We start from the raw sequence: 13,653 nt of genomic DNA, 5'->3' as shown, positions 1-13,653 counted from the left end.
TGGTGGGAAGACGTTCCAAAACATCCCCAATTGAACATCAGACTGCATTTTCTCATGAGGGAAAAAAAAGTGCAAATTATAGTCGTAAGATTGTAAGGCTGGCTCATCAAGATTTTATTTAGCTGAAGACTTTGACATAAAACACTGCATTTTTCAACATACTAGCACATGCCAGCCTGGTGGTATTCTAATACTTCCTTTAGCTGCACAATAGCAACTTAAAGTCTTATGATACATTAATTGACCTCTGTCTTCTTTCAAATCTATGACAGACAGTGGTCCAATGAAATGGATTGATGGCCTCAAAACGGTCACCTTGGAAAACTGCCTCATTATTCTAAGGATGCAGCTACTCTTCAAATTATTTTGGGGACCCATCTCCTGCACTGGTCTTTACAGCTCATGGTATAACCTTAGACAAATCTTCACTGCCCTGAGCAGATTTATTTTTTTAAGAGTCCAAAGGCACTCAACAGAGTTGGGTGACCAAGCTGAATAGTAATTGGGTGAGTGGGAGATAAAAGCATAATTAATAAACTAAAGAGACTTGAATCTCCAAACTATTTTAACCAATAGTATAAAGGAGTCATGTGTATAGCTTCCTAATATCTTTGAGGATGGAATTAATTTAGCTGAATAAGCAAAATAATTTCACGGTCACACTTACATGATATGCCAGATGTACTAGCCTCAGAAGCAATAAAAAAAAATATGTATCTCCCACTGTCCTGCCAAGCTTAACTCAGAAAACTGTGATCTGAAGGACTGATAGCTGCTGCTAAAATACTGTGTATTCTAAGCAAAGTGTAGCATAATAACTTAGTGTGTTTGTTTGACATAATAGATTGCCAGCCTTGACCGACTCAAGGCAAGAGGACAGAACTGATTTTGGGGGAAGACCATCAGTGGGAAACCCTAGAGCCACTTTCTAATCCTCGCACTGAACACAGCACCACCCTCCCCCAACTTCAGTTCCAGATACCCGTCTTAAACAGATCAGACAAACACGGCTGCGGGATCCAAGCATGTGGTGATTTTTATTAAGAATAACTTTGGTTCTAAGAATTCCACCCTCAATTCTGTAATACTTTCCGTTAAAAACAATTATACAAGAGCAAATACAAAAAATATTAAATTATGAAAACAAATCCATTAAGGCCCCCTTTATATATAATATATACACTCAAACAAGTCAAGATTTTTCAGAGTAGAAGAATAAAGTCAACTGTGATAGTTCAGAAAGCAACGCTACTTTACTACTTGGAGACTAGAAAACACTGAACGAGTTTAAGAAAACCACAGAGTGGAAAAATGGAGCCTTTTTGGTCAAAAAGCGGCTCAAAGCACAAAACTGCTTGGATGTTCATGAGTCCTAGGGTTTGGACTGTACAGTTTAAAGCATGTGGTAGGAGTGGGGGGCGGGAATGATGACTTTTTAAACTCAGGCTTGGAACCGAGCTTCCCTACCTGCACACCCCTCTGCTCCGTGAGCAGACATCACTGGACACTATTTACAAGTTTCCTTTCAGCCACACCTTGTACTACTAACCACAAAGAGCTGTAGATTTGTGAGATCAGAAGGGAAACGCTTTTCTGACTTATTTTTTTCCCAGTGAAGGATGAATTCCAGGTAAGTTCTAGGCACAGAACTGGTCCTTCTAAGGAGCCTGTCAGGGCCCTTGAGAACTTTATCAAGTGGCAGAGCTGCTTTAAAGATACAGGATCCAAAGATCCTACACCCAGTTGGATTAAAGGCTCCCAGCTAGTTCTGAATCTTCATTTTACAATTCGCATCATTAGTCCGCATACCCAAAGAAAAGAACCCTAGTCAATGTGCAATCAGAAACGTACTTTCAAGATGATCGGTTAACACACTTTCTTCTCTCAAAAAGAATGATGGGGAAAAAGTTACCATTTCATCCTTCAAAGGCGTATTACATAGAGCAACATTTTATCTTAAGCATCTGGTATTTTATTTAAATAATACTTGCCGCTGAGAGGAACGATCCATTTCAGGCATCATCAGTACGTTCTCTAACCAGCAGTGCGTTTTCTGTGCGCTCCCTTCTGCCTTGTTCACATTAGGGTTGAATGACACGAGCCTACTCCCAACCACGAAAACTGCTGCACCCCCACAGAGGTGCATCTCTGCTCTGCTTATTAAGGATTCAAAAATTGGGGATCCAGCTTTCAGACTCTTAAAAGGAGTTATAAGAAGAGCCTGAGATGGACAGATTACTGGCTGAACCATTTCTGCCAAGAATACACTGAATCCACGGATTCTTCCAGACCAACCCAAGGAGAACGTTTCCCTGCCCACACTGGCAATAGAAGGTGAATTTGTGTAAGAATCTGGCTGTGACTGGTAATTCAGAGCTCATGCCAGCTGGAAGGTAAACGGGGAGGCCTCCGCCTCCCCCCTAGTCCTGAGAGATGCAGTACAGTAGTCGGCAACGTCACCCTCACCAACAGCATCACCGGCACTAAGACAGTGGTGAAAAGTCTTTCACAAGAAAAAAAAAAAGGGGCAAAGAAATGAGGGATCATTCAGAAAATTTCAAAGCTTGGATTCGAGTAACAACCAAAATGTAGAAATCTTGCTATAAATCTTCCAACTGGGCCTCCTTGAGACCGATCTACTTTTGTTTCACATTAAAATACCTAAAGAACTCCTCCTTCCCAGCTCCTGGTGGGAGCTCTCGCCACACTGCTCTCAGCAGAAACCAAAAGATTTGGAGTCTCTGCTTTTGACACTGAAGTTGGGTTATGTGGACTAGTTTTTATTCCTCAAAGGATTGGGAGATTGTTTCATAGAAAAGGACATGCTGAGCAAGAAACTTAAAAAACAAAATAAAACAAACCCCCTAACAGTTATGAAAGCAATACATGGATTTATATGAGGCACCTTCTCTGAAGTGGAAAGTCACCACGTAGCATCAGAGAACCAAAAGGAATTAAAATAAGATCAAGGTGGATGCTTATGTAGTTTTGTTTATGTATTTTGTATCCTTTTTTTTTTTTAACTTCTCTCCCTATTTCTGAATTTAAATGCCAACAAAGGTAACAGCTGTGTTCAACATTAATATGAGCATTCTCTGGTGTTAAGTCTGACATGGGTGAAAGTGTACATTAAACAAGAAAACAGAATTTACAAATGGTGGACGTTAACAGATCAAACGCATTTCTATGCAATCTAAATTATCGAGTAGGTGACTAAAGAAGATGTAACACACTTCCTTTAATTTTTAAAAGAAAAAAGGCTCTGTGCCCCACTAAATTTGGACTGAAAGAAAAACCAAGTAGTGCAACTCTCAAGAATTGATTCCAGTGTCCTCTTCCTTTATTTGTTGTTGTTATTTTTTTCTTTAAGTCTTTGAATACAGGTCCATCATCCCAATTTAAGTGCTGGTCGACATCCTTCGCTGAGCCAATTGGAACTGCAACCGTCACAGGTAACTTATCCACCCAGACGGTCGGGAAACCGAAACCGAATCCTTTTTAAAGTCACAGTTCTCTGCTGGCAAAGACTCTCTCCAGGGGCTGCGGCCCCGAGATTAAGCGCGTGCCGGGCCGGGTGCGGTCTCTGCGGCCTACGACTCCTGCGCTTGGGCCACTTCTTGGCCTGTTCTTCTGAGATTGCCTTTCACCTTCACAAACTCTGGGGCATTTTCTTGCTCTTCTTGCAACTTTTGCTTCTCAAGCTCAAGCTAAATGAGAAACAGGAAAATTATTTACAAATTACTTACAAACTGAGAGGCTTTCTAAAAACACTTCCTCTTTCCAAAGTCCCTAAGGACGTCATTTCCCACTGGAAGAAAGTCTCTCCTGGTTGCCACTGTATATGTCTGCCTGGATCTAGGTCCTCGGCTACGAATTCTGCATGGGAGCAGCAGCTGACTGGTTCTTACTGAAATACCAAGGGATGACCAGAGCCTACAAAATCAAGCCTAAGGCTTAAAACAAGGGCCAAGCTCAGCGCCCAGGTGCTCTGCAGTCTTACTGAAGCTGAACTTCACTCACTGCTTGAGCTCCCAGCACTGGGCTGTGAATTCAGTTCCCCAGTTTGGGCTTTGCCCCCCGAATCTCTACTAGGTCCTCAACAGAATCCTTCTCTGCACCCTGAATGGATTTTAGTCCATCTGCGGACAACTGTCTCAGATTTCCCTTTCATGGTATATAAACATACACATCTGACATGTCCGGGAAATTCTGCTAGTTCCTCATCTCTCAGGACAAGATAGAGAAAGACAAGTACTGTATGATCTCTCTTATATGTGGAATCTAAAAACATGACATGGAAAAGCAGAGAGTAAAATGGACACTAGCAGGAGCCGGGGGGAGGGGATGGGAAAGGTGCTATTTAAGGGTACAGACTTGCAACTGGAGATAAATCATAAGCCCTGGAGACCTAATTCACAGTAGAAGGATCACAGGCACCAAAACGATTATAAACATTAACGTTGTTAAGAGGCGAGGTCTTACTGTTCCCATCACTACAAGGAATGATAATTATATGATGCCACAGAGGTGTTGGCCAATGCTACAGCGGCAACTGTGCTGCGATACAAATGCACCGAATCCACAGGCTGCACCCCTTAAACTCACGCAGTGCTGCACGTCCAGTCTGCCTCAGCACAAACAAACTGCCTTTCACCCCTGGCATCCTCACCTGCTCCAACTTCTGCTGCCGTTTTAATAGTTCTATTTCCAAGTCAGATTTCTTCTTTTGTGCTTCTTCTTCCTTCTGCTTTATTACTTGATCTCGTTTTCTCTTTTCCATCACTTTCTGCAGTTCTGGCTTATTCTGAGGGGCAAGACCCCTGCAAAAAAAAGTGTTAACAAAATTTAAAAGTTCTGACTTAATGGATGCATCCTTTGTGGACACAAATCCAAGGCATCCAACAAGGGAAAGGGGTCTAGTGACTGAGCATGACCGTGACGCCTACCACCAGCTAACAGTCAACACTGGGGGCCTCAGAAACCCACGGGCATGAAAGGGCAACAGCATCTTCCAAGAGTAAACAAAAGTCATCATTCGATGAAAATGTATTGAGTGCCTACTGTCTGCCAGACACGAGGCCATGCAAGGGAGGCTGGTGAGGGCGGTCTAGGGTGGGGAAGAGGGGAACAGGGGCTCCCTCGATGGATGTGACCATCACCCACGACAGAGGGAGATGCCTCCACGTGGGGTTTCAGGGGAAGCGTCCCAAGATCCAACCCCTGATCCCATGTACTAAATGCAGCCTTGAGAGAACCTAGTACAGAAATTCCAACAACAAAAAATGGTCCCGGAAACCCCTTTCAACCCATCATTTTTCAGACTTAGGAGAGGGTTCTTGTACTTCTTAAAGGCATGCTCAAGGCTTCATACAGCTGGGGGGCATGGCTACAGAGAACATGGTCCCTGACTCCTAGCCCAGTGCTCTTCACAGCGGAACTGGTCCAGACGTCAGGTTCAACTGCTGTCACGGCACAAAGTCAGGCTTTAGGGAAGCTCAACGCTTCTGAGAGAGAAATTAGCCTGCTGTCTCCTCAAATGGAGCAAAACAGAACCACAGCCCAGGCCACTCCCACCAACTGGCATTTCACGTGTCTGAGGCAGGTCCGGGGCAGGACATTCATTAGCACTTTCTCGGGCGGGATTTCTGTCCATGTTAATGGGTCAGCCAGGACTCACCTGGGCTCCATCCCCCACCAAGTCCTAGGGGTGCCTCAAGGCCAAGCTGGACCGGTGTGCCCAGCCGGCCCCTCCTCCTCGCCGTCTTCCCTCTTCCCTTTGCCCTTAAGTCCTCTCAACTCAATGTTACAGGTCATGAAGGGCAGTTAAAGTAAAAATGAAACAAACCACAGAACAGGAAAAACACTACCCACTTCAGGCAGCAGAGGGTGTAAGTGACAGCGTAACCACACTCTTGCATCCACACATGCGTACACGTGCACACACATGTACACACACGGGATGGAACAGGCACGCGTGCTTCTCCGGGCTGCGGGCACCAGCGCTGCTGACCCAGCACAGGACGGGGACGGCCGGTGCACCTTCCCACACACTTGCCGGCCTTCCTGATGACGCGTTCTGGTCTGTGCAGCCGGCGTTGTCTACCTCGGTGGTGGCTGTCCAAATTGCTTCTACCAACTAATGCGACTAACCAACCAGGAGTCATCTGAGTGCCTGTTAAATCTAATAATTTCCAAAATGTGCTCTGGTTCTAAGAATCTCAACACCCTGGCCTCAATCCCTTTCAAGTTCACCCTATCACATTGGCAAACCAGTCCTCAATATGTCACACTTCCTCATCTGTCTAGCTGTAATAATAGTAAATGATGTTTCAAACTTGTTGTTTACAAAGTAAAGATCCGTATATTCCATCACTGAAGATTAAGGACACAGAGTCAAAGTAGCGTGTATGCCTCCCCTCCCCACAACTGTCATTAGCAGAACTTGTGGTTTAAAAACAAAACAGAAAACATTAAATTCAGCCAAATTTCCAGTGAAACAAAAGAGACAGGTTACTTTTGTGATTTAATTATGATTTGTTTCACAGTTATTAAGACTGTCTGAGGAGGACAGAAGTACAGATTATTCCAGAAATTAAATCTTTAATCAGTGCAATTAAAAAAAAAGTTGCTGATGGTACTTCACTCCAATAGACTTAAGTGTCATTGAGCACAGGAAAATTTGTAAATAATCTGAGTAAAGAACCACTCAATTTCATGACTATTGAAAAGCCTCATATGATACTACAGACAGAGTTAAGAGATTTAAGTTTTGGGAGAAAGAATTTAGCTACCTGTATAATTTAAATTTCAAACTGTATTTCACTGGCAAAATGAACCTCAACCGCTATCAAGTCCTTCTGGGTTATGCAAAAGCTTTTGAACAAACTTTGACGTATGCCACATTAAGCTGACATTCTATCGCAACATGTGAATGGGCTTAACTAATACACGGTATTCTTTTTCTGTTCAGAGGATTTTACACAACGGTGCAGTAAGATAAAATATTAAATAACATAAAACTCAGGAAAATGGTGCTTATATGATAAATGTTCTACACTTAACAATAGTCAAAAAGTCATACAAATTTAGTTAATATTTTATCGCAGCAACTCACTTAACTTCCTGTGCTGAATGGAGAAAGTCAAGCACTGCCTATGTGATTCTGAGTCTAAAACTGGATCAGATCGCAGAGATAGCAGAGACAGAAAGAAATGAGCTTCTCTAAATTTCATAAAAATTACAGGCTTTGCATGACAACAGTGGATTCTCTCTATAATCAGTTCTGACATTTGCAGTTAACATGAACTTTCAATCTCTTTATAACTGGGAGCTGCTCCGGGCCTGGGGGCTGTGGACCACTCAAGACCCACAGTCATACCCGAACTGCTTCCTGTGAATATCACAGTAGGCCAACATGATTTTTCAAATTAACAAGTGCTCTTTGAAAAAAAAAAAAAAAACAAAGCAGATTAGGTGGATCTATATACATACATGAAAAATAAAAAGTGGAAGGACACCTAAACGCTCCCTGTCAGAGGGCTCCGGCGCACACCGCCTGCACTGTGCTCTATGTGACTGGAGGCCCTGAGAAGTTACAAGGCAGAGGCCCTGTGCCCAGGGCCCGCTCCAGTCCCGCCCCACAGCTAAGAACAGTTCAGTCTGTGCCCTTCCACACCGTCCACACCTTAACAAACGCAGCTCCTCCTCACTTGTAACAACCGCACAAGACATCAGAGCGCACAAGTGCCACGATTTTGCCACACAAAATTTGTCTCTAAATGAGAGGCACTCAGGTTGGTTCTGATTGCTCCCCACTGGACTCCCCTGTCAACGTACGTCATATGCCTACACAAGCATTTCTGTGGGCTGCGTTCACAGAAGTAGGACTGCTCACTGAGCGTCTGCGCATTCTGTATTCTAATGTGTGCTGCCAAACGGCTTTCCAAACAATTTAAATTCCCACTGCTGCAATGAAAACGTATAGACAACTTTTAAAGGTCCAGTTCACATTTCATATAAACCACTGAACTGATCTGGGGGCCGACGGGAACAGTCCGCGTTCACTGCACCCCCACCTCTGCTCCAGCCACGTGTAAATCCGCAAAAGGGAAACTGCCTCCTTGTCCGGGGGGGCATCGGGGCAGAGGCAGGTCTGGCGCAAACTCCAACAGAGCATCTCCTCCCCAGCCCACCCAGCCAAACATCTCCGGGCCTAGTTTTCTTTCCTTCCTAGCGGGGTGGTGGAGGGCTGCCTTTGGCTTTCAAGCCCTGGATCTTGAATCCTGGCATCTTCTGGTCTGGCCTGCCCTCCCCTGTATGCATGGCTGAGCCCTTTCTACCTGCATGGATCCAAATGCAAAATATTTCTACCTCAACTTTCCATATTTTTTTTCCATGCTGCACAGCTGTGAGTATTTATCGAGGAACTATCTGTCTAGCAAAGCATACAAAGTTAAGAGCAACGGAAAATGCAGGGACCTGGAAACTGTCGACTGAAATATACAAGTCAAGAACCTGTGGTAGTGATCCGTCTCAGGACCTGTGTGGCTTTATCTGCCCCAAAAAGTACTCTTCTTAGAGAAGACAGACTCTCTCTAAATTATATTAGAAAATATTCTTGTTTTCTTACGACCTCTTGAACACTGATCTTTTCACTACAGAAAATAAAGCTTCTTGCAGTCTGCCTTTGTACGCACTGGGAACACCTCAACAATCTGAGAAGCCGACTTAACAGTCAGACCTGGCGGCAAACTGTGGCCAGACCAAAATGTAAAGACTTTTAACCTGAAACTTAGCTGAGTCCAAAAGACGGTGAGTGGAGGAGCAGAATGCTGCACTGGAAAGAGTGCAGGACACAGCACTAGCGTCCCCACAAGAACATGCTCCCCTGAACCGTGACTGCTTCCGCCTCACGGTCTCTGGAAGGTGACCTGAGCAGCTCTCTGACCTGCTGCGGGGCTTTGAGCCAAATGTGCAGCATGAAGAGCAAAGGCATAAAGCTCCACGAAAGCTTGTCTTGTGTTGGTCTCAGTTCTGTCTCCCTCTCCTACCCCTACCCCATCTTCTAATTTGTATTATTATTTTATTCGACTCATTGCTGCCTTTAATTTAAACTGCCTGTAATTCTATGGTGATTTTTACCCTTTTTTATTCCAAAAAAAACGGTCGCATGATCTCGAGAAGACTCCTTAGCCTGTTTCTCTTTTCCTCTCCTTCACAGGTTGAATTAGAACGACTCTAAGACAACACACCCTGGGTTACCGGAGAGATCACCAGATAAGATATGGGAAGGTCCTTTACAAAGTTTAAAAAAGTAAACAGATGTTCATTACGGTACAAACCAGTAACCAAGTATGAATAACCTTTAACCAAATATATACATATTACTGGTGGGATACTTTCTATTATTTGGCACTAAAACTTACAAATAAAAAACCAAAAGTCTCTAAAAAGTATGTGTATGAAAGACAGAAGATGAATTAAAGAAAAAAAAAAACTGCCTGAGAAGTTTTTACTCTCAAACCAGCTGTATCTTTAATAAGAGGACCCTATAAAACTCAGACTTTCCCTTGAAAAACTGAAGACATAAGATAAGATATATTCATTTGATTTTTGAAACTTGCCTTTTCTTTCTTTTTTAAAGAATGTTCTTGTTCAATCAGACCAGAACCTTTCAGAGAAAAAGGGGAAAAAGCAATGGGAACTTTCAGGTGATGCTACACAGGAAGTGGAGGATGGAGGGGACTGGCTGAGCACCTGCGACATGCCAGCTGTTTTAACAGGTGTTTCTACATGTTCTTATTTACTTTCACTTTTTAAAGAAAGATATGTTTGTCCCCACTTTATAAATGAAAAAACAGATCTCAAGTTGGAGGACCTTGTCCAAGACCATACAGGTAGGTCAAGTTAAATGGCAAACCAGGGTTTATACCACCTCTCCTCGACCTCAAAGCCCACGTCCTCTATAGATCATGGGACCGGAGGCAACATGAACCTTCTCCAAAATTAGTTGAGCTGGGCCTGGCTAAGGAGTCAGCTGAGCAAACAAGAAAAGATAGCATCGGCGAGAGAAAGGCAGACAGGAGGGAGGTCCGTTTTCACAGAACATGCCAACTCCAGGAAATCTGCAAACAGATTCAATGGCACAAAACTGTAGTGGTTTACAGAGATGTGACCCAGGCTGCTAACTAAGTTTCTGCAGAACAGTGTGTAGCCTCTAATTCAAAGAACAACTGTTCTGCCAGTTTGGGTTTACCTTTGCCTCTGCTCTGCATGGGGCCTTTACATAGACAGGAAACAGCAAACAAAAACCAACCAGAGTTCGAGCTAGAATGCTTCTTCGAGATCAAGTAAGTCCTTGCTCCTACTTTACAGATAAGGGAACTAAGATCCTAGAGGTGAAGACAATCAGAAAACCATTTCGCTTAGAGAACTATTTAGCTCCTCTCTTGTAGAGTATATTAAACTTTCCATCTTCCCACCAAAATGCAGACATGGTTTCCCAGGTAGGACTGCCTCCAAATTCTGTGGCCTGTTTAGGAACTTCCACAGTCCTTTTCTGCTTTGGGCACGATGATACCACATCCATGGTTGGTTTTCGGGTAGTATGTTTCTTTTTTTTCTCTTTTGTAACAAAGACAGGTAGAAGCTAAGCCCTTATTCGAAAAGGATCAAACGCAAGAGCTGTTTGATAAGCATTACTCCAACAAGCACGCTCATGTGCAGGGGACAGAAAGGAAGTCAGTCACATCGCACGCTCTGGAGGGGGAGATGCGTTACACAGAGTCCTGGGACAGGAGTCGGGAGTTCCGGCAGAGGTATATTCAGTGGGAGAACTACCATAAAAACGTCCCCTGAGCCCCTTTAAAAAATTTTTGTTTATATTTTTATTAGACCTTCCCTCTAAAACATTACCCCAATGCTTAGCTTGGTCTGCATCTCCTTCAGTGCAGTGGGGAGTGGCCATCTTTCCACCAGGGCTTAGCGAAGAGTGGGCGGATAAGTGACCCACAGTTCCACAATTCAGACCAACAAACAGCTGGATTCTGAAGATCTGAAAACACTTCTCAGGGAAGTTTAACAGACCCTAAATGAAGAAAGTAACCCTGTGTCCTAATAAAGCAACTATTTACCACAGGCTCTCCCAGTCCCCCTGCTCAGAATCACTTAAAAAGCGGAGTACACCAAAATCAACACCCCAAATTATGCACGGCACAGATGGAACCCACAAATGGTTTACAAAGAAGATCAAAGGTGAATATTTTGCTCCTCTCCAAAAAAACAAAAATTAATAATAATGAAAATGATGACAGTAATAATTTAAAATCCTACCTAAAAACAAACAAAAATATGAGAAAGGGGGGTCTTCATCTATTGTGAAGTCTGATGTGGTTCCAGACACACTGTATTCTTCTCTGACTGAGGACTCCTTTTTACTTTTATTATTGTAGTATTTATTTTTCTGATAATAAATATATGACAATTATATCCCAACTGACTTGTTAGAATTCCGATGCATAAATCACATAAGGAAATTTTTTTTCTCCAAGTTCACACAAGAACCTGACCTGTAATTTTTTGTTTTTGCATTTTTTAAAAAAATTATTTTATTGAGTTATAGTCAGTTTACAATGTTGTGTCAATTGCCAGTGTAGAACACAATTTTTCAGTTATACACGATCATACATATATTCATTGTCACATACTTTTCCACTGTAAGCTGCCACAAAATCTTGTATATATTTCCCTGTGCTATTCAGTATAATCTTGTTGGTCTATTCTATATATATCTGTCAGTATCTATGAATTTCAAACTCCCAGTCTGTCCCTTCCCACCCCCCTCCCCCCTGGCAACCACAAATCTGTATTCTATGACTATGAGTCTATTTCTGTGTTTTTGCATCCACAATGTTGTCTTAATTTCTGGTGCACAGTACAGTGATTCAGTTATACATATATGTATATATTCCTTTTCACATTCTTTTTCATTACAGGCCATTATAAGGTACTCAGTATAATTCCCCTCTTTTATCCTTAATCCAGCCCCTTCCACACACATTTTAAAATGTGCATCCACCTGTGATGGGGAGGCAGGACTACGGTGCTCTGGGTAACGCTGGGGCAGCGGGGCCTCCAGGCCTGACTTCACATGCCCCAAGTCAAGGATGTTGGAAGGAGTGAGGAAGATTTAAATATGGTCCAGAAACAAAAACCCCTTGAAGCGTTTGTAAATGTAACTAAAGCTAAATCTAGTTACCTTAAAAGTCCCCTAAGGAAAACTGCTCAAAAAGCCATCCTACCTTTTTTGATTCATAAGAAGTTCTCTGTGAAGATCTTGATGGTTCCGGGATGTTTTGACAGGATTGACTAGTTTCTGAGGCCTAATTAGCTCGGGATTGTCATCGTGTATGTAGTCCGGCTCGGCCATGATGTTCCTTGGAACGAGGTACGTGTCCTTCAGGTCAGGATCCTCCGGTGTGCAGTCTGAAACAGAAAGGTGAGATTCACTGTGGTCTCCTCTGCCGGACATCTCCGCAGAGGCCGGGGCCCAGGGCAGGGTCACGGACAGCAGCTCACACCCGGCCTCCTCCTCCGGCCCTTCACTCCCTCCCTGCAAACTCTTCTGGTGCTTTGTCAGAGCAATGGGTGCGTCAAGGAGAGGGGGAACCATGGTACTCTGAGCTGCTCATGATGGAAGCAAGAGAGCCCCACAGCCCGGTGGCCACTGCCAGGCGCACCCTGCGACCCAGGTTACTCAGTGCTTCCCACCACATGTCTACATGCCAGTTTAGCCTCAAAATGAGTACCCCCCACCCCGGCACCAGACCCACTTCCTTCATGCCCCCTTCAGTCTCAAAATTAACACACACTAGAAACGTACAGAGCCCCAGCCCTGCGTCACTGCCAGGGCGCAGGTCTCCCTGGGCGCAGATCCTGCCAGTCACTGGTCCTGGTCTCTCTCCTGCTCATGTGAGCGCCCCAGGGGCTTATCCTGTTAATATCCTGGGCCCTCCTCCAAATGCCACCTTCTTGGAGAGGCCCGACCTCCTAACTGCGCTGCTTACCCTGCACGCCCGCCCCAGCACCTCCCTGCTTTACCTAAACCACAGACTGACTCAGTTGTTACTGGCCACCAAGAGCAGACGCTCCAGAGGGCAAGGGTTCCTCTGCCCCGCTCCCTGTCCTGCAGGATGACCATTCTCCAAACCAGAAGTCGGAGGTGCGCCCAGAGGCAGTCAGCTACAAGCAGGGGTTTTGGGCTCAAAGTCATCATTGATGTCTTCCTAACCCCCTGAACTGTCCCCAAACATGGCTGGACTCTAACGCGTCCTGCAGTAAACGCTGGTTCAAGTGGAGGCCAGCAGTTACTCAGAGCTTTAGATACGGCGCCTGCAGGTGCGGGATCTTATCTGATCCTGACAACAATCGTGCCGACAGCAGAACCAGAATCTCACTTCACAGACAATAAACGGAGGAACATAAGTTCAGTAACTCGCTCAGGCTCATTTTGCCAGTGGTGTAAATCTCAAACTGAAATGAATGAAAATGAACACCGTCTGATCTTAAAACCCATGTTCAGTCTACCAAATTATGATGCTAAACATTTTTTATAGAAAAATCTTTAGAAAATTAGTGTGAAAATAAAGTGGATAA

At 44.0% G+C, this 13,653-nt stretch overlaps 1 protein-coding gene across 5 annotated transcripts in view; it reads right to left on the bottom strand.

Annotated features, from left to right (window-relative positions):
* Positions 1–1,018: 1,018 nt before the first annotated feature.
* The window catches only part of FAM107B (family with sequence similarity 107 member B), a 191,537-nt gene continuing 178,902 nt past the window's right edge, over positions 1,019–13,653 (bottom strand). For 4 of the 5 annotated variants that reach the window (XM_010959397.3, XM_074358511.1, XM_045519887.2 and 1 more), the window contains 3 exons: positions 12,300–12,483; positions 4,670–4,820; positions 1,019–3,707 (listed from right to left, as the gene is read on the bottom strand). In XM_010959397.3, the coding sequence (XP_010957699.2) occupies positions 3,591–3,707; positions 4,670–4,820; positions 12,300–12,483 (452 nt within the window). In that variant the 3' untranslated portion in view covers positions 1,019–3,590. Of the gene's footprint in view, positions 3,708–4,669; positions 4,821–12,299; positions 12,484–13,098; positions 13,514–13,653 lie in introns of those variants that run through there. The other variant, XM_074358510.1, reaches the window with a different exon arrangement.

The sequence above is a fragment of the Camelus bactrianus genome, chromosome 35 (assembly GCF_048773025.1).
Source record: "Camelus bactrianus isolate YW-2024 breed Bactrian camel chromosome 35, ASM4877302v1, whole genome shotgun sequence".
Taxonomy (NCBI): Eukaryota; Metazoa; Chordata; class Mammalia; order Artiodactyla; family Camelidae; genus Camelus; species Camelus bactrianus.
The sequence above is the reverse complement of the archived record's forward strand: the minus strand, read 5'-3'. Positions and strand labels throughout refer to the sequence as shown.